Here is a 21,429-nt window from a genome sequence, read left to right on the forward strand (position 1 = left end):
CATTGCGTAGCTGCACAGCAGACAAATGGGACTTTGAACCAAAGACACAGTCAAAATGTCATCATGCAATCAGCTGATGCGCGTGTGTGTTTGTGTCTGTATATATATGTGTGTTTGTTACCCCCATTTTTATAGGCAAAAACCTTCAGTAGGTCAGAATTTGCAATAAGTACAAAATATTACAAATTTGAAATGTTCATCCTGTTTTTCACATTTTGAAGAACTGTCATGAAAAACTTCATGTGATCAGAAGTCATGGATTTTGGTCTTTGTGTCAGTGTCGTGGTTGCCACGCTTGTCTCACATGGAGAACATTGCTGGTCCGAGTCTGGGACTGGGGGTGTGTGTTTTCATGGTTTCTCTGTGCGAGTTATTTCCGGGAACTCTGGTTTCCTCTGGCAGTCAGCAGGGATGAGCGCCGGCCTCCGAGGACCGCAACTATCCAGGACGGATGACAGACTGTGCTATATTGTGAGAGGCAACGCTAGTTCTAAACTTGAGAACAACTCATTCATAGGGTTGCGCTGTGCTCTCAAAATAAATTGCTTAGTTTTTCATGTTTTCTCTTTTTCTTTTCTTTTTTTTTCCCGTCAAATTACTCAAGTTAAAGTGTTTTAGCTGACAAAACAGACACAGATCCCCCGAGGCGACCATCCTGCACACAAAGTAGGCATACACATAATTAAAACATTTATTGCAGTAGCTGTATACCTGTAGAGTAGTAACAAGGATTAACTGTTTCAGTATCTGTGATGTCAAACACCCTCACAACTGACAAACATACTGCGGTAAGCAAATCACTCCATCCCATTTAACTTCTTTATATTGTGACATAAATATGAAAGTGCTTTACAAACCAAAAGGTCTCCTTAATGCACAAATCAACTCTATTCCAACAGAATCAAATGACACAAAGAATGATCAAAGGTAATTTTAAAAGCTATATCGTTTAGCATGCTGTTCCATTGTGTAATTTGCCTTCCATGCTGTGGAATAAAACAAATCTTTTCAGACAGTGGGATGGCAGATGATCTTTCACAGCTGACCCATGATTTGCACATGCCGTTGTGTTTATCTTCAGTATCCACCACTTCATTTTGAACTTTAGCATCTGTGTGATTACGTCCCTAAATTTGGCAAAAAGTAAAAACATTCAATGCATAAGGCATTTGATTATCAGACAGAATAAACTTTGTAGCCAACATGTTTCTTTATCTTTTAAATAAGCATAATTCAGTGTTTGAAGAAATGTCATGAAGGCACAGTGATTGAAGTGTTACTTTTACCTGTGATTTCTTATGCATGGAAAGTAATAGTCTGTGTGGAAATAATAATATATATAGATATATACATACTGTATGTCAATAAATTGCAGGTACTACTGAGGAGTTGCACTCAGTCAAATCACAATTTTGAATAAAATCTATACAGTAATAAGATCAACGTTAGATAAAACATTTAGCCATTTACAAATATATTGCTATTTAATTGTACTGAACACTTTCAAAATCGGTTTATAGAGAACTTTCAGAGCTTTTCATTTTTATAATGCACATATTGAGCACTGACATCTTTCATACAAAATGTTTTTTTTAAAAAAAGGTTTGCCTGTGGTTTTGCATTACTTGGAGAAAAATTATCATGAGATATGGGCAACACTCAGTATATTGTGGGATAGAAACTCCTTTTTTTTTTTTTTTAAATTAACTGTGTGGTTCGTAAAGAATTAGGTAGGTCTAAAGGTCTTCAAGTTGTATGTTATGCAGTATCATAGATCTTCTTCCAGTTGAAATCCCAAATCCTGATGACAAGCCTTTATGATGACAACAGCCAGGAACTGTCCTATTCACTGTGGATATTACAGATACATGGTAGTGGTTAATAAGTCTTATTTACAAACACACAGACAATGACAGAATAAACAAGTGTCCACGAACAGTGTTATCAGAACAACACTCTCTGTAATGTAATTCCATTTTCTTTGATTGTGTCGATTAATATAGTCCCGAACAACTCAATAACAACCACACCACAAATATTTGTATATATCGGCCATTGGAGTTTTTTTTTTTTTTTTTTTTTTTTTTTCTAGTAATTTGTTCTTATTTTCTCCATTTTGTGAATGTCCTTCCTCCACTTGTCCAGCTCACTCGTGAAGTGGACAGGAAATGTTACTGAACACTGAGGAAATCCACGGAGGGTCACAAAAAAAAGTTCTCCTTCAAGTCATAGTAAAGTTGAATTGTCGAGAACACAGCAAAAGCACTATATTGTGGCCTACATAGTACATGTGGCTACCACACTGCAGAAGCATCAACTTAAGTGGGAGGAGATGAAGCAAGAAAGGAGAGAGAAAAAAAAAAAAAACAAAAACAAAAAACAACCCGATAAAACAGGAGAGGAGCTGTTGTGACGAGCGGCTCAGCCTGTTTACTGTGTCCGGACGTAAGGGCGTCTCGCAGCACAGAAGCGATGTCCCTCTTATAGCTGCTGGTCCTTTGGGCTGTCTGGGCAGGAGGCCGGCTGGCAGGACTTCAGACTCACCAAAGGAATATCAGCCATGCCACTGCTGGTGAAATGTCCCTCTCCACTCCCAAACTGCTTCCTGTCGCCAAAATGCTCCGACCGCCCGCTCTCATTTTTCCATGCTCGGGTCAGAGTGTGTCCGTTGAGGAGTTTGTCCTTCGGACCCCACTCCCTCTGAGAAAAACTGGACACCGGTGACTTGGGCTGCTGGTATGTTCCCAGTGTTGGAGGCATCCAGCAGTTGTCTGAATGTCCCAGGACAAGGCACTCCTGTGTGCACATCTCTGTAGCTTCCACCAGGCCCCGTGGTCCTAGAGGTCCATCTGAAAACAAACAAACAAACAAACATAGGATGTCAGTCATTGTAACTTTTCATTTCCTGATGAACATCCTACTCATAATTCCATTATAATAGACAGAAACTGGGTGCTTGATGGTAGAGTGGTTAACACTTCAACAGGTGTCTCTGTGTGGCGTTTGCATGTTCTCCTCCTGCTGTGTGTGTCGCTGTTGGCTACTTTAAATAGATTTTAAGTTAAGATTTGTGTGTTGCTCTTATGATGGCTTTGCGGGAGTGTGTCTGGCATGACTGCATTGCATGAAAACATTTGCATTATATAATATATAACAACATGCATGTGATACTAATGTATTGATGTAATGCTCAATGATAATATTGTTATATTATAATGTCTGCTGCATTTTTGCATACATTTGTAATTTCCCCCCCATTTTGCAATCCTTATTGACAAATACAGTGTTTATCCATGGTGTTATTGATCACAACTCAACTATTCACGACACCTGATACACAAACAATTTTCCGAGAGAATAAACAGTTCTGAACTGTTAGTTAATACAGTAACATCTAAATATGTTGTTTCGACCAATGGAAGTTACTACTATGAAACAAAGTAATGTCCTTTTAAGTTGATATGCCATTATAATGGTATTGTTTTTCTGTATGAAGACATTGTGGTTAGTTATAACAAGAGACAAAATGTCACATTTGATAGAGAGAGAAACAGAGAGACCACCTGCATTCTGTTGCAAACACTGCAAATAAATAGCATTTATCACAAATTGCATGTGTTGTTGCTTGGTGAAATGAAAATCTGCTGCATTTGGAGTTTTCATATGATGCTGTGTGATTCCATAACAGCGAGGCACATACCCTGTGCTGTGTCCATTTTTACTGAATTTGTCTCAAGCCCTCAACCAACAGTTACAATGGATGGATGGTTTGTCTAATAGACTGATGGGGCGTAATTTCTCATTCTTTCAGAACATCAAATAAATGTAATAAAGCCTTCGGCCACAAGTTTTAAGAAGCCAAAGTTAGACATATTGCAAACTCTGAATCGTGTCATTAGTCATATTTTACTGCATCCACAGCATAATTTCTGAAAACAATCTGGAAACAAACTGTCCCCTTGAAATTTTTAACACAGTCTGTCATTGTTTTCATTATATTTCAGTATTATATTGTAGCATTGTGACCCTAAAATACATCAAAATTGCACTGTGACCTCAGCTTTGATAAGGTATTTAGTTAGAGTCAAAGGAGATTTTTTTTTTATTCAATCATAAAAAAATTGCAGTTGACCTAAATACTGAAGCAAATACTTTACATCCAAATCTTCCTTTTCTCTATAACCTCAAAATAAAGCAGCGCTGCAGCCTAAAGCGAGCAGCGTGCAGAACTGATGATGGAAACCTGTTTGCAGGAGTCCGAGCAGTTTTCAGATTGTGCGGAACAAGCCCACCGTCTCTCTAATGAAAATTTAGTCGTACGGAAAAACGGAGAAACGTGTTGCCAGCGAGCAATACCATTTCCTCAAGAAGCTAATGGTAAGAAAATGGCTGAAAATAAATGTAATTTTGAGGATACAATGTTGGAAGTAAAAGAAGCCTCCATCACTCCAAACCGAGTGGGCAGCCTTGAGTGTGGATTTAGTGACTTTTCAAACGTTTTTAAGGACTTTATTGCGGCAAATTGCGCTGGGGAGGGGGCTCTATCGGCTTATGGAGCAGGTAGCAGCTGTTTTCCTGCACTCGCAAAGACTCTCCAGCACACACGAGGTTCAGGTTCACGGAGCCGGGACAACTAAATTGAGCAGTGTGTCTGAAACATAAATGAGCTGCGCTTTAGGGCGCGGGAAGAATGAGGGGTGGGCAGCCACAGAGCTCGCAAAGGATGGATATGTTGCGTTTGTGGGGTGTCAAGTGAGTCCAAAGAGAAACTAAAAATATACCGTAAATAAACAATACCCAAATAAGAGATGGCACAATGCTGCCGCGAAGCTGCCGAGCATCCACCCAGTAATTAAGCATCCCAAACCAACTTTGGTCTTTCCTTTGTTCTTGTGTCGTCAAGTCTCAATCATTTGAATAAATTATGATGTCTGACACTTTTCTCCTGCAACTAGTTATTAGCATGAAAGCACCATCGACATCAATAGGTTTGCAACACACTGTTTGGAAATCAAATCTTTGAACTGAGTTATTTTGAAATTGGAGTGGGAGAGAAGAGCCTCTTCTATTGCCACAGTATTTCATGTTAAAGATGATTACTGAAGGTTTGTTCAGACCAAACTTTTTCAATGGCAGTTTTTAATATCTATTAAAAGTGCTTTACTCTGTCAGTTACACCCAGACACACACACACACACACACACACACACACACACACACACGCATTCACACACACCAAGGGTGACGGCTGTCGTGCAAGGTGCTCGATCTCCATTGGGAGCAGTTTGGGGTCGAGTGTCTGGCCCCAAGGACACTTTGACGTATGGACAGAGTGAGACGGGGAATTGAGCAACCAACCTTGGGATGACCCGCAGCCACTTCTCTTTAATCTACACATTGCTGTTAAAGTTGAAAATTATTTTAGGGTGTTTAAATCCACAACCTAATACACGTTTTTTTTTGTTTTTTTTTTTAGGAATTGAGTCTATTTTTCTCCATTTTACTTTCTTATTATAATCACAATATAATTCTGAAAAGAGAAAATGAGCTCACACTTGTCCTTGAAAACCTCTGCAAAAATGGCTGAAATCACAAATGACCAACACTTTGCACTATCTCCAAAAATGCCAAAATCAGAATGACCACTGATCTGACCTGTCCTCGAACACCTCTCGAAATTCCCCGAAAGTGCAGAGGATTGCCACGGCTCTGAACTGCCCTTGAACTGCTCTCAGATGGCGCTAAATGAGCTGCTAATGGTAAATGACACCAGTACAAGGTACAGACTCTTGGCAGAAGACTTTTCTGTTCATTTTCTAAGTTGAAAAATCTTCAAACTGGAGGAAAGTGTCCAACTTTCTCCAAACTTTGATAATTTTGCCACAATTGGCACGGCTGAGCAACTGTTTTTAGCTGTTTTTGATGCTATTTGAATGCATGCAATGTTACAAAACTGAAAATAAGAAAAAAAAAAAAAACATAACTTTTGCTATAATTTAGGAAATCGCATTAGAAATTAAGAAAACATGCACCTGCATCTCTTCAGTATGTTACAGTCATGTCATTACTTCCTCAACACCAACTCCAACACTGAAGGTCACTTTGCACCACGAGAAATCATATTTCTTCTGTAGCTCATGGCGACCATCTGGATACTCCTCTGATGAACATGCATTACCATTCAGACATTATAAATCAAGCACTCAGAGTTTCATGTGCTACTTGTTTAAATCATATTTGGTAGGAAAAACATGCATAATTCATGAAATGTAATGCAGCTCCGCCATGAAAAATTTGTCTCCTTTGACTGTGTTTGTTTTTCCCTTTTTCTTTTTTTCTTTTTTTGGAAGAAACCAGTTCTGTCTGTGTTTGTATTTCAGGCTTCAATAGGTAATGAATTCATCTGTTTCTTTTTCTTGGGTTTTTTTTGGTCCTAAAAGAGAAAATGATAACTATTTGTCCTAATTTGTTCCTTTGCCTCACAAACAACTAATTGGCTGGTGGGTAGGATCTGTCATTTTTCAAAGGGCTCTTTTCAAACCCCTGCATGGACCTGTTTTTCTCCTCATTCAAAGTCTGAGAGCAAGGTAGCTTATGACAGGAGCAGAAATCATCTACTGATTTATACTGCCTCTTTTCAGCGAATGTAATCTGTAGGCGAGCTGAGTAGCGACTGATTAAATACTTTAAAAGACCATGTAAATGACTATGTACATTTTTCTAACACTGAACTAAGACCCACGGCGCATTGCCGATGCTGCAGGTTGTGGCTGTGTTGCTTTGCTAGTTGACCTTATTGATGATTTGGTGACTTGCATGTGCACCTATGTGGAGGAAAAACTGGTTGGTAAAGATCTGAAGATTAGATGCCGTGAATGCAAAAACACTTCGTCCCAATTGGGCTTGGTTTAAAAGTTAATGTGGGAGTGTCAACTACAACAAAAAAGATCAATATCTGAGTCCTTTTTTTGTTGTTGTTATTTTCAATGTTTTATTGTAAACTAACAAACCAATGAAAGTTAATTTCAGAATACATCGCTTGTTTGATTAAAGACTTTGTGGTGATTAAAGCAAACAACTAGAATGGGAACGGTTTTTGAAGACATCCAGTGAGAATTTTCAGTATATTCAGAGATTTAACTTGTGAAATGTTATTTAGATCAGTTTGACACAAAACACTTTGATTATGCTTTAGTTCTACTGGTAAGACTGATTCTGAAATGTTACAAAAAGGAGAACAGCGTGACTTCAGGTATCCATGGTGACGTTTGTGAGATTCAGTTTTTATGTAAACTGCATCTAGATTGTGTCAATATGTCTAACTATATTAAACACACACAAACACTTTCATACGTTTTCAGTCAAGCATGTGATACGCAACTAAAATTGCTGAAATGCTTCACTAAGCCCGGCTGCCGGAATGCTGTTAAGGCACATATTGTTAAAAAAAAAAAAAAAAAACATTGTGATGGATGTGGAAAAGGTGGAATCCCCAAAAAGAAGCTCGCCAGTCGCTCTTCTGCATGATTGCAGTGTCCATCACCATAACATGCCGCCAGGAATGGCATGTGAGGAGTCTAACCAAGACACACATTATCATAGTTGTATGAAGAACCACAGAGAGCAATAATACATGGTACCCAGGAGACGGCCAGATGAATTCCTTAAATGAGATTGTAGACGACTGAGCAGACGTCTGGGGAGCTGTTAAGGAAGAGATATGGTCGAGCGGGAAAAGCGCGGCGCACATGTGCGCGGCGTGCTGTGTAAAGTGAAGAACCTAGTTACAGACATGCCATTTGTGCGATATTTTTATATGTGAGAAATGATCATAATAAAGGCATCATAATAACAATGGCTTGCATTTCTTCAGGATTATATTTTAAAACCATATATGAATATATTGTGCACACACACACACACTTGCATATATATATATGTGTGTGTGTGTGTGTGTGTGTGTGTGTGTGTACATATATATATATATATATATATATATATATATATATATATATATATATATATATATATATATATATATATATATATAAAAGCACTAATCAAGGGCACTTTTATGCTTTTGCTATTCCCTCGGCGTAATAAACATGACCATTTGCATGTAGATTGGAACAATCAGTGGTCCCAGTGGGCAGTGGAAGATAATTTGAAACAGCCATTTTCCTCGCTAATCTCTGTATACCTGCTGTTTGAGAAAAACGCAGAGACAAAACCCGACTGAAAGACCACTTGAGGTCCTGAGCTCATAGCGTATAAAATCGGTACGACTACAGCAGTGCTATAATATTGGCAAGTGATTCCTGAGCAGCGATAACAAATGAAATGAAGTTTAAACATCGCAGATGGTTTTGTGTGAAGATACTAAAATGTTCAAAAGGACGAAAGGAAAAATGGGAAATTGACTGCACAAACCAAATGTTCTCATTTTTTACATCTTTTACTTTGCAAGGTTTGTTCAAAGTTCAGGACCCTGATACTTCATAACACTCCAAAACCAAACTTGAAAGATGTATTAAATCTCACATTAGACCAAAAAATTTAAAATGAAATCACACGTTGGACATCTCTTCACTGGCTCCCTGTTTATTGCACACTGAGATGGAGTCCTACTCTTGATTGTGCAGAGCTCAAGAGTAGGACTCAGTGTCCTTTCAATTAAAGTTCATTTAATTGAAAGGACACTGTAAGAGGCAGAATCTGGTCCCATTAGTCCCGTTCCTGGTGGAACAGACTTTTGACATTGTAAGAGAATCAGTCCACATTCTCTACTCACTTATTAAGCGGCGTATGCCCTGAATACTTCTGTACTCCCCACAATGGTCTTCTTTTCATTCTGCTTTTTCTTTTTTTACACTTTGATAATTAAAGGTCCAATCATGCACATACTTAGAGCACTCATCCGTAGTCCGAAAAGTCTTGTTATTCTTTTCTAGATCCAGTTTTAAGCATTCAGTCAAATACATTTTAGATAAAAATAAAGAGCAGACTTGTTTATATTTTTAAAGCTCATAAACATCGATGAACATCTCCGTAACTGCTGTTTAAATCCCCAGCCTAGTGTTAGGGAACAGCACGGGTTGAAAGAGAGCTTAAAACTTGACATCCTTGACAAAGAAAAATCATAAAATGACACTGAGTCTTGAACAGACAAAATGGGCAAGAGCATTCATTTTCCTTTTCTGTAACTGTGATAGCGGCTCCACTGTGATGTTTGGGCAAATCGGAGATCACTGAGTCAATCTGCAGCCTTCCTGAAGGCACGTTGATGAGTCTCAGCTGTAAAAAAAAAGGTTGTGAGTCATTTGTCCAAATAAGGACTAACATTTTAATGCTTTAACAGTATTTAAATAACACCTGGAACATGCTTTATAACCTAATTTACACGATGAAATGAGAAGCTTCCTCTCGGAGATATGGGATCCTTTTTCCTTGTGTGGCTTTTACTGCTGTTGTCCAGTGTTTTTATGAACAAAATCAATACACATAAAAGCTATCACTCCTTTAATTTCATTTTATTTTTCACCCACATGACTTTCCGTGGTAGTATTACCCCTGAATAGAGCTCTATGATTAAATTGACACACTGTCCACCAAGACTTAATAATGGCTACCTTCTTCTGATTACGTTGTGCCAGGAGCACACTTGTTTGCTTCATTATGTGCTGACTTTTTACAGTCTAATCAAAATGACAACTTATGTCATGTGCCACCACTGTGAATAGACTGGTTGATTGAGGATATTGTCACACGCACGTTTTTTCTTTTTTTTCTTCTTGTCTTTCCTTTTCCTGATTATATATACTGCCTTCGTTCAGGCTCACACAGAAACATGCAGCACATGCAAATAGCGTAATCAAGGATCTGTCACTGATGATGCCCATGTGACTGAGAAAAAAGGCCCGAGGATGTCAGGTGACATCCTGCCACTCCCGCCGAAACCTTGAAGAGCTGCGGACAGACGATAAGCGCCGACACGCCGTGACAGTACAACCGGAGATAAGAGGCCGTCGGGCATGTGCGCCATTGTACTCCTCCTCAACAAACAAACTCATAAATCTGAAATAGATCCAGTGTGTCTCCTCCAAATTGAATTCCTTTGTGAGATGTGATTTTACTGAGAATAAAGTTTGAATCTCAGCTGCCCTGGTAGCTCCACTGCAGCCTCTTTCAACATGATATCTTTAAAAAGCATACCAATTTAACCTAATATGTAAATTGCAAAATAATTAAACAACTCTTAAACTTGCATAAACGCATATTCAACAATTAAAAAAAAAAGGCATTATTTACCAGCTGGATAGAAGATGTCTTATGCTGAATGACAAAGTTCACGTCATGCATTTATGTTTTTTGTGAAGTGATTAATGTGTCTGCACCCGTAAAACTATGCAAAAAGAGCAAAGAACATTCCCCACTCTATATTTCAAACACTAAAAATAGGCATCAAGTCTTCTGCACAATCAAGTCCAAGCATTGCAGAAAAGAAAAAAGAAAAAGAAAACTATTTAATGTGTTGTATAAAGTGAAGCTGCAATCAAAGTTTATAGCCTATTTTTCAATAACTTCTATTTTTCAAAGACAGTTTTTATACATTTCAGAAGGGTAAAATCTTTTTTAAATTTTTTTTAAGTCTTATTGTTTCACCTTATGTTCATATGTGGCCATTTTTATTTTGTTTGAATTGAAGGTGAAACAGAAAACCCAGTTTGTATTGATTTTTAAGCCTCACATTGTCTTCAGGTCAGTCTGATTTATATCAGAACTTAAGTTTTCTTCCAAGTGATTCCCTGAAAACTACATGAATCGCTCTACCCTGTGCTCCTTGCACATCAATTTATTTATGCCTGTATTTGTTGAATTATTCAGGTTTTATTAAAATTCATCATTGAAGCGTGCTGCTCTTGTGAATAAAGTAATGACGGAGTCAACTTTAACATATCAAACTCTATTGTTGTGTAAACTTGCATGCTTCTGATCATAATTGTAGTAAAAATAACAAAAACCATTCTGTTCATTCAAAAACTATGCATAATTTTATCATACAATTCACCTCAAAATGTGTGTAAATATATTTTAAACAACTGATAACACCTTAATTTAAACAGTAGTACAATGAAAAGCTTAGATAAAATTAAAACTTGACATACAATATGTAAAATATTACCTGATTTCAGCAATGTGATTCTTCGAGATGTTCTACTCCTATTCCTGATATTTAGTTCCTTTCACACACACACAGTGGTTTCCATCTTATTTAGTCCTGCTTTGTCTGCGTACAGCTCGTTGCTCGTGGTTACCGTGTTCAAGAAGTCAGGTTACTCCCTACACACACACATAGACACACTCACTCTCACACACACACACACACACACACACACACACACAAGCAAATAGCCTGTGGCTGGTGTTTGGTGCAGAGCCCCTGAGTACTTTAAATAACAGTGAGGCACAGGTGTTGAGGAATGCAAGGGATTCAGAGCTGTGTCAGATGGTGCTGACTTTTGCTTACAGCACTGTGCAAATGCTGCAGATGTCCACAAAGACGGATACCGTAAAGACAAAGAAACCATTAGATTGCCTCCTGATACGGTGTCATTAGGATGTGCCGGAGGCCGGCCTGTTTAATTCTGCAGAAGCTGTGGAATAAAATGTGAGCTACAAGGAATGGGCTGTTTAACGATGGACACTTTGACCAAACACCATTTACATGCCTCTGTCTCTGTCCTCCTACTCGGCATCAACAGATCACAAAGGTTACAGAGGAGGAGAGAATCATCCTCATTTTTGGCCGGGGGTTATTTGCAACTATGAGGGAGTGTGCTTGCTGTGGTCTTCTGGCTATTACTAATGAGATAACGTTTGGTTAATTAATTGGATGCGCGCTATCAGTGCTGATGTGCCAGTCCCACACCAACAACATGCAGCCTTCAGAGTGGCAAGGGGGAATGGGTGGAGAGGGAGTGAAAGTGATTGAGTGCGGGGGATTTAGAGTCCATAGGGCTTGTTTATTTATCCATGCTGTTAAGCATGCCCAGATGTTGTTATTTGGGAATGAATGAGGCTTTGTTTTGGCTTAAACTTCCATACTGATGTCTCCAGCTGCTGCTCGGAGGCCCTCTCGACATGTCTTGTAGATTTTGCGTTGCTGTAAATCAACTATGCATTTTCTCTGTGACCCTTTTATCCTGGACTATACAAAAAAAAAAAAATGTATACAGGTACACAGGCCACAAATCCATCACTGTATACACCAAGACATGTAATGATATACAGTATTGGGAACATAACCTGTATTCATAAAGCTCTGCCTCACACCATGAGCAAATACATTGCAAATAGCTTGGGGAAATGTGTGAGTGGTGTGATGGTTGGTGTCCAACAAGGCATAGAATTACAGCTCCATACAGCTTTGCAGCAAAATTTGAAAACAGGCTCTGTGATCTACAGTAAAGGCTATCTGGGGTTGGATAGATATAATAGTGAGCGGAGCAGAACAGAGCAACACGCTGGATGCATTCTCCTGAGAATACCAGTCTGGCTGATGGATCCTTTCTACTGCTCCCTTTGAGGCCAGCAGCAGCTTCTCATGAGAGGAGATGAAGGGCAGGAGGGAGTCAAAATAGGAAAGGAAGACAAAGCTTATGCATGGAAGTGAAGGCTGGTCAGAAAGAAAAGAGGAGTGAGCAAGATGGAAGGGAAGAAAAGCGAAGTCGAGGTTAGGGAGAGTAAAAAAAAAAAAAAAAAAAAACGCACACAAAGCCCGTCTAAAAATGACTTGTATTTACATAATTTCCACGATCACTGATGAATATCATTGCCTTAGACCTCACTTAATACTATTCTCAGATCAATTTGTAATTCAAATATTCAACTTAAGATACTCTGTGCTATTTTTTAATGTTTAAAGTACAGTATGGTGTGTGAGGTAATGAGTGTGTGTTTGAAATGTGTTGAACATTTCCTACCTTTCTCCTTCTTGAAGTGAGTCCCCTCAATTCTTAAATGCAATAGACCTCTGGACATTAGTCCTGCTTATTTCTCTAATATTTAATCTATACCAATCAGTTGCAGGATGAGCATCATTACCTGTGAGTTGAGTGCGTTCTGAAGTGGTGCTTTAAAACCTCACGTCGTCTGAAAACTATTACCAACATGGCATTCATAATTTGTTGTGCTTTGATCAGAAAACTACATGGAAATTGGTAAATGTTGTTCATATAGCTTATTTTGATATCTTATCTTATACCAAATCTGGTATAAATCTTGAATAAAGTCAAAATCACAAACTGCTTTCTCTGCTCAGTGGTCCCACTCTGGAGGTGTCATGTTTCCTTGTGAATCTTTGTCAAGTTTCTGTCTCCTAAATGTTCATCATTTCCTGTTTTATTTAGTTTGACCTATTTGTCCACGTCTGCTTTTGCTTTTCATTTCCCCCGTGTGTCTGATTGTGTGAGTCGTTCCACCTGTGCCCTCCCTCCCCAAGTGCAGAAGAGCCGTCCTCCCTGTGTGTGTGTGTGTGTGTGTGTGTGTGTGTGTGTGTGTGTGTGTGTGTGTGTGTGTGTGTGTGTGTGTGTGTGTGTGTTGCCACGTGCCTTTCTGTGACTCTCCTGCCTCTTCGCTTCTGTTTCTAGGATTTTCCTTCTCTTCCTGACCAGCCTCCGGATTTCCTTCTTGATACCTTCGCCTTTTCCACGATCTTAATTAATTAATACATTTTTTTTTTTTTTTTTTACACATCCAGCTCTGTCTGAGTCTGCTTCGAGATCCCACCATCACCTGGGGCATTCGGTTCTCTTCACATCCATCTTGAGAGGAATTTCTCAACAAAATTGTTGGATTTTAGTGGAGTAACCTGAAAAATTAAGCAGCTGTTGCAGCAGCCATTACTTTCTAACCTAAAAAATAGATACTTCTTGCTTCCTTTAAAGCAGCAATGATTATTTATTTATTTATTTGTTACAATATACTCAAAAACAAACAAAAGAAGCATTAATTTCTGTCTCGAATATTTTGGGGGAAAGGTCTTTGAATGGAAGTCTCCTGATAGCCTCATGATGAAGAAGCACTGAAATTTCACTCCCTTCTTTCTGCCCCCACATTTCCTGTTTGAACCTCGGCTACTGTGAGAAAGGATTCAAGAAAATATCTCCTGCTTGGCAAGAAGCTTCGGGGGTTGTAAGAGTTGCACTGCAGGTGCTCTCCAAACAACTTTGACCTTTCTTACTCATCTACTGTACTCCAAAAATTTCATTTGCAGCTCTGGGTCGTGGCACCTCCAGACATTCTGAGGTAAGGCCTGCCTTTTCCACAGCAGCAAGCAAGGAGGAGCAGAGGAGACTCCAGTGGTGGGGAGTAAATGACACGTCTTCTCATCATACTGTATACATTTACATTTTACAAAGAAATAGAATTATATTAGAAGTCTGCATTTATAATTTTGCCTTTCCATTGACAGTCTGAAAGCATATTTTGTGTCCTTCCCTGCAGTGCTTTGTATCGCGTGTTGTGAATTTGACACTGCAGAAAGGATAGAAATTGATTCCCACATGAACTAAGTAAATATTAACATTCAAATGAAGTTCAACCGTAGGCACTGCGGTGCACACAACAGAGTGCGCTGAATTGGGTCATTGACAAATGGTAGCTTATTACGTTTACTCAAAGCACAGTGCATTATAAAAACAACATCTACAAAAAAAAATAAAATAATAATGTTTCAATAAAGTTCAAGTGGGAGATTTTTATTGCTGAGGGACATTTAGAGAAGATAGAAAATACTGAAAATAGGTCTGGCTTTCTCTTCCCATCAGCCCCTTGATAGTTATTGCCTTAACTTGTACATACAGATCAGCCATAACATTATAACCACCTGGCTATCGTAGTGTAGGATCCTCTTTTGGTGCTAAAACATCTCTAACCTGTCGAGGTTTTATCTCCACTAGACCTGTGAACATGTAGCAGGGTATTAGGATAGGAGATTAGCAGATGAGTTTAGGAGGATGTGCATGACCCCTGTCACCGGTTCACCACTTCATCACAGTTTCTCAGACTTGCTGAAAACCTTCTGCTCACCAGTTTGACCTGCTTGTGAAATGGCACTTCACAGCTGCGAAATGTTCACTTGTTGTGCCGCACATCTTCATTGCACTACGACTGTGCATGGACACATACATCCCTCTGTCCAAAACGTGCGCACGGGTGTCTTCAAAGTAGGGTGACTGCTTGTTGAGTTGTGACTAGATCGAAGCGGGTTGCTCTTCTGGGGCTGTTTGGTTTCGCCAATATAAAGATTATTGAGCCGTTGGCTGCACTGCATGGCACACACTAAATTGCTTTTCTTAGAAATCGTAGTCTAAATCATGTGAAAGTCATAGAGTGGCACACCAAACTGTTTAAATACTTGAGCTCCCCACTGTTTAGTTAGCGCATAAAGGGAACCGCACAAACTGATGAAGCCATTTGAATTAGAGGGAATTCATCTCCCAAGACACAGGACTGGCTCCAGCTGACCTGATTCAATGGCTTTAAGGTGCCTCCTGCCTGGACTAATAAGAGTATGCACAAAAACTTAAAATTTCACATTTAAGTAAGAAAGTGTAATAAATGTAATAAATGTAATACAGACAAAATAAATGTAAGAACATAATGAATGTCACTGGTGTCCTGGTTGCAGAGACATTTACTGCCCAAGTAAAATCCGACAGCAAATTAATCAACAATGAATGTAATTTTATGCTTATAGATCAGCCTTTGAAAATCATATTTTACTGTGAAGATATTTGATGTCTGGCATCCAACCAGAATTACAACTTTGTGTGAGGTGCAGTGTGTGAGGCTAACAGAAAGCGGTTTGAGTGTGAGTCTGGAGATAATAGTGTGAGTTTTGCTCTCAATGTGTGAGTGCTGACAGCTCTGTTTTACCCAGATATTAAAGACATTTATTTGAGATTTCCTGGTCTGGTCTGCTGGCAAAGTAGCTCTATTCAAGGTGGAGATCAATTGTTATCCCAAAAAGAAAACGATAGGAAAGGACTGTGACCCTCTTGTCCCTTCCAGTTCAGTATTTTTTAGAAGAACTAAGAACTTACGCAATATTAGTAAGCACAATTAAAATGTGGCAAAGCTGCAGTTGTAAGGATATAGCTGGATTTCCATGATTAGAAAATGGAGGACTAGAAGCAAAGAAGGGCAGATTAGACTGTTGTCAGGAGGCTGTGGCCCCTTTAGTGCAGGCAATATATTCAATCAGTGGAAACTGGAACACTGTTCTTTGTGTTGGTCGGCTCCGAGACAAAGTGCACAGAGTAAGCACAATTAACAAAACTGGTGGAAAAATGTTGCCTGGCCTTTAGGCACCAGGAAAGTGAGTTATAAGGATGAAACTAAACCGTAGTGTAGAAAACGCCTTCCACACCACCTAGGACGAAATCCAATCGCCCCCACTGTTTGCCACAGCGTCCACACATGAGCCTCCTACTCTCACACCGTAGCACAACAAGCAGCCACGATCCAAACCGAAATACGGCAGAAGAGATACTGGATGCACCATGTACTACAAGACATCTTTAGTTTATCTCTGTCATAATGTAGTCCCGGCCTGTTCATACGGGTCTGGTACGAGACGTCACATCTTTTAAGATCCGCTGCGGCTGCTACCTTGTGCACACTTGGGTATTTTTTTGAAAGGCCACTTTCAACTGGAAATATTGTACATGCACTTTGTGAACTGTAGTTTTATTTTCTATAGCTATAAAAAAAGTCCAAGAAGAACACTTGTAAACAGAGTTGTTGAGAAAAAAAGAAACCATTAAGGTGTTTTCAGTATATTCCATGATGTACTGTGCATGGTGTACCGGTAAAGACAACATTTGATTGCATAAACTATACATGGTTTCCTGGATATGTTTTACACAAATTAATGTTAATTACAGCACAAAAAATAAACCTGAACAAAGGCTCTTGGGGATGTTTTTCAGACTAAAAGGTCTCGAGTGCCTTGCTGTCTCAGACACAAGCAACACATCTCACATTCAGACTTTCACTTTGATAGTTATCTGCACTCCCATCATCATCTCATCATCATTCATCCATCCATCCATGCTCAGCCATTTAACCATCCAAATATGAGACAAATGAATCACCCCGTGACTCTGGCTATATAATAGATCTGATAGAGGGAGCGTAAAATAGCAAAGAAAAACAAGCGCAATTTATATTTTCTTTGTCTGATGGATAGTTCAGGGTGGCTGATGCCGAATACTGTGCAAGCACTGTAGCTGGGTGTCAAACAAATACCAATCTAATAATTTACACAAATTAGAACAAATACTTGATTATTTTCTTTCGGGTAGTAATTCACATTTCACTTTCTTTCTATTTTCTGCATGACAGACTAAAGATGGCAAGACAGATTTTCAAACACATTTTAAGATGCTGTTTGACACAGCTCAGTGCAAGTGCTCAGTCCCCATGACAACAATAGCCATGTAAAAATGATTTCATCTCCCTCTCCAATCTTCTACTACATTAGAGTCAGCCACTGACCTTGTAATGTAATTTCTGATCCAAGACACTGAGTGTGCCTGCTCATCTCAGCACCCCATCGAATATAATTTTGCATTTACTTATGTATTAGTATTAATATTAACATTATTATTTACAATAATACACTTGATGACAACAACGAGACAAATATTTGAGAACACATATACTGTTCACGTTTGCCCCGTACTCTTCAGAGGGGAAGTGGAAATTTTAATCAGCAGCTGGCTCTAATTTATTCTCAGGGGATGATGAATACCCATGCCAAATTTCATGATGTGGCTTGGCCAGAGTTACTGCCCTTACAGGCCATGTCACTAATATGGCAAAAAAAAAAAAAAAAGCATGAATTAAATGATCAGCTGTGGTTCATGCACATTAAAGCCATTAATCCATGGATCCAGACAACAGCTTAAAAGACTCTGAGTTGACATTTCAGATTTAAGAAATAGATATCAAATTAAATACAAGAATATAATCTTTTAATTTGTGTGAGCTGGCTTGTGCATGATGTAAAGTAAAGAAACGGATACAGATAGCGACTATGTTGACCTCTTGAAACAGCAGCGCCGCTCCACAGGCGCAGTTCTCATTTCTTTTTCCTACATATAGAACACAATGTGAAGTCCAACCATGTGAATGAGTAAAAATAATTTCTACATCAATGCTGCTCATTGGTTCCAGGCAATTGTTTCTCGCTGTGCCATATTGCACCGTGTCCTCGCGCTTTTTGCATGTGATGAGGCTCTTTTTATCATGGAACAGGTATTGATTTTAATCTAGGACGGATGAGAGAGAAAGAAAAAAAATGGCACTGATGCTTTGCTGTTCAACTCCTAATATGAGTATGTACTGAATGTAATTACATTGGAAAAAAAAAACACTTGCTACACAATGTTGATTCTCTCAACTTACATGAAGATGTTGAGGTTTGGAAGTAGCATGTGAAATATGGAATACCTTGAAATTTGACATTTATTAAATTTGCATTAAATGTCAAACAGAGGGATTTGCTCAGTCCATCATTCAGCTTGCATAATTGTATTATGGAGTTCTATTGTACGTAACCTTTTTTTTCCAGCCTATTCATTTCTTCTATATAACAGTGCAGTTTCCAAAATGACCTGATGTGTGGTACATACAGTCTTTCTTCTTTCTTAAAAAAAACAAACAAAAAAAGTTCAATATAGATGAGAAAACAGATTTGAACGACTTCCATGAATTGATTCATATCCCTCTATTAATTTCTATCTATGTAGCTAAAAATTATTTCAGTAACAGATTAACCTTTGAGCAACTAAAGATCTTTCAGGATGAACAACCAACACTTCAAAAGTGAGACCTAAAGCCATCACTCCATCATCTCTGTCCATCTTGGAGGGGTGAACGCCGACCTCAGCTGGCTCTGGGGGACGGCAGGTCGTCCTTCACAGGCCAAGCAGGCAGACAGTCAGTCTCACACATTCGTGTTCACATACGCTGACAAAAATGCATGTTTTCGGACTGTGGGAGGAGAAGCGGCTGGGGAAAGCACATGCAAAGACACAGAAAGGCCGACGCTGGACTGATTGTACGTTACAGTAAAAAATATACTTTTATGCCATTGTATTTGCTGTCAGAGTACTTTGTCACATTTTGAGGGCTTACAGTTGAGATTAGTCTGAACATGTATTTTTTTTCCTATGGCTCTAAAAAAAAAAAAAAACAAAATGACATTCACACTGATGCTCATTCATACTCCTGAAGGTTGCCTTGTACAGACTCTTGTGCTGTGAAAAAAGAACCAAGCCTACGTTCACTCGCTGAAATGACTGAAAGCCGGTGTAATATGGCAGCGTGCAACTGCTACTTTCAATGCCAAGGAGAGATTATAAAAACATGTTACGTTACCTGTACCAGTTTCATCATGTTCTAATAATATGTAGCCACAATTTTTTTTCCCCGGTATTCGTGTTTTCATGCGTAATCAGAGAAATAAGCAATGTGTCCACTTGCAGTTGTTTAATCGATATTATAAAATATTTCCTTAGATTTTTCTAAATACTTTAAGAAGTAGTGAAATTTATGAAATAATAAATTTATCTAATCAAACTTAATGAATTAATTTATTTTATTTATTTATTTATTTATTTTATTTATTTATTTTTTTGTATTTTTTTTTTTGAGCTCTGCGTCTATTCACTTTCCTCATTTTAGCTGATATATAATTTGTAATGTCTGAATTTCCCAAACAAAGTATGACCCAATTATCATTCGTTTTTGGCAGCTTATGCTAATGTATGATATCAAGATCATTTCGGTGTTTAGGGAATTACTTGTGTCTCAACATTGATTTCTTATCAAGCTATAATCTCTTCAGGTCCTTCAACACTGCACTCTGTGAAGAGTCCAAAAGAGCACCGAGATCAAATGAAAGAGCGGCGGTGGGAAGCAACAGCGGTATTAGCGATTCAGTGCTCGGTCATCATAAAATTATTCTGGAGTACTTTGGAAGCGTGAGCTTCTTGGGTAAAGCTCAAACATACACTCATAAGGATAACGCATCAGCACAAAGAGGCAGAGGACACAGCAGACACGGTAACCGCGTGCTCGCAGGGGTTCTGCGAAAAGGCCATAAGGAGTGGAGCGATGGCAGGTGAGAGAGGCGAAGAGAGGGAAGACTGAGGCAGAACTGGGTTGTACAGTCAAGCAGTGACGGAAAAACATGTAATTCTCTGTGTTGATCATTACCTTGAGCCTGAAGGAATTTGATAATAAAACAGAACCTTGTTAATCCCCCGAGAGCTCTGTAATTGCAGTATTGAGGTACATCTCCTCGCTGTTAATAATTGTAATTTCAGACCATGCTCTGCCTACATATACATTTATTCATAATCACCTCGGGGAAACGATCGTGCCATACTGTCTATTGAAAGTGCACTGAATAAATGGATACAAGGTGTGCCTGAAATTATTAAGGCCAGAAATCTGTTGATTTGAAAAACTCCGGCACAGAGAAGAAACTGATTGGATTTTTATTTCATTCAATTTCAAGATCATCAATATAATTTATGGATTAAACACACTATGCTTAAGAGGGTTTTTCCTCATAATGATCGCTCCGTGAAAATCCTCTCTGACTTAAATGGACTGCAAGCTAGTTGTACTTGAGTCACCAACAGTTTGAGCCACTTGTTTTTGTTTGCTTGCTGTAGAAGCATACGCTTGTAGGACAGCATCACCGCGTCGTTTAATTCGCCACGATGCCTACTCGTTAAGTGAGCCAATGTGTCAAATTTTACAAGTTGTTCATGCATTAAATTGGCAGTGATGGAAAAGTTAGCACCTCCTCTGCAACTGTGAGAACCGTCTGCCTCGGCTGCAGTGGTGTTAGGGTGCTAACAGCAATCGGCAGTTACATATTTGAAGCAATTATACGACATGTACTGAAGAGAAACTGTACAGTTCGGATTATTTGCAGGTCAGTGTGCAAAAAAAAAATGTTAGACCGATACTTTAAATGCTCGGCGGAATGGGTCTCGTCAAATAGCTTGCCGCATGGACACAGCAAACACGGCTCCGAAATGTTTATCTCCTCGTTACACTTTTGATATCTATTTAATGAGGGTTCTCAGTCGAGGATATCGTCTTGTACCAATTCATCACACCGCGGAGAAAATGTGTCAGTCACATGTTTCACTGCTAGTGCAAGTGTCGTGCTGGAAAAGATAAAAAAAAAAAAAAAAAGAAAAGAAAGGAAGACAGGACAAAAAAGGTGGAAAATCCCTGTATTGGTAACAAGAAAAGTGAGTGATGGCCATATGCATGAATCTGCTTTGTGAGCTGGTGGGTGCAAAGGGAGGAAGTGGAGGTCAGGCCCTGGCAGGGACC

At 39.0% G+C, this 21,429-nt stretch overlaps 1 protein-coding gene across 4 annotated transcripts in view; it reads right to left on the reverse strand.

The window, feature by feature from the left end:
- Positions 1–589: 589 nt before the first annotated feature.
- The window catches only part of pcdh9 (protocadherin 9), a 198,854-nt gene continuing 178,014 nt past the window's right edge, over positions 590–21,429 (reverse strand). For all 4 annotated transcript variants that reach the window (XM_030088203.1, XM_030088181.1, XM_030088192.1 and 1 more), the window contains one exon: positions 590–2,849. In XM_030088203.1, the coding sequence (XP_029944063.1) occupies positions 2,482–2,849 (368 nt within the window). In that variant the 3' untranslated portion in view covers positions 590–2,481. The remainder of the gene's footprint in view (positions 2,850–21,429) is intronic.

This window comes from Salarias fasciatus, chromosome 1 (assembly GCF_902148845.1).
Source record: "Salarias fasciatus chromosome 1, fSalaFa1.1, whole genome shotgun sequence".
Classification (NCBI taxonomy): Eukaryota; Metazoa; Chordata; class Actinopteri; order Blenniiformes; family Blenniidae; genus Salarias; species Salarias fasciatus.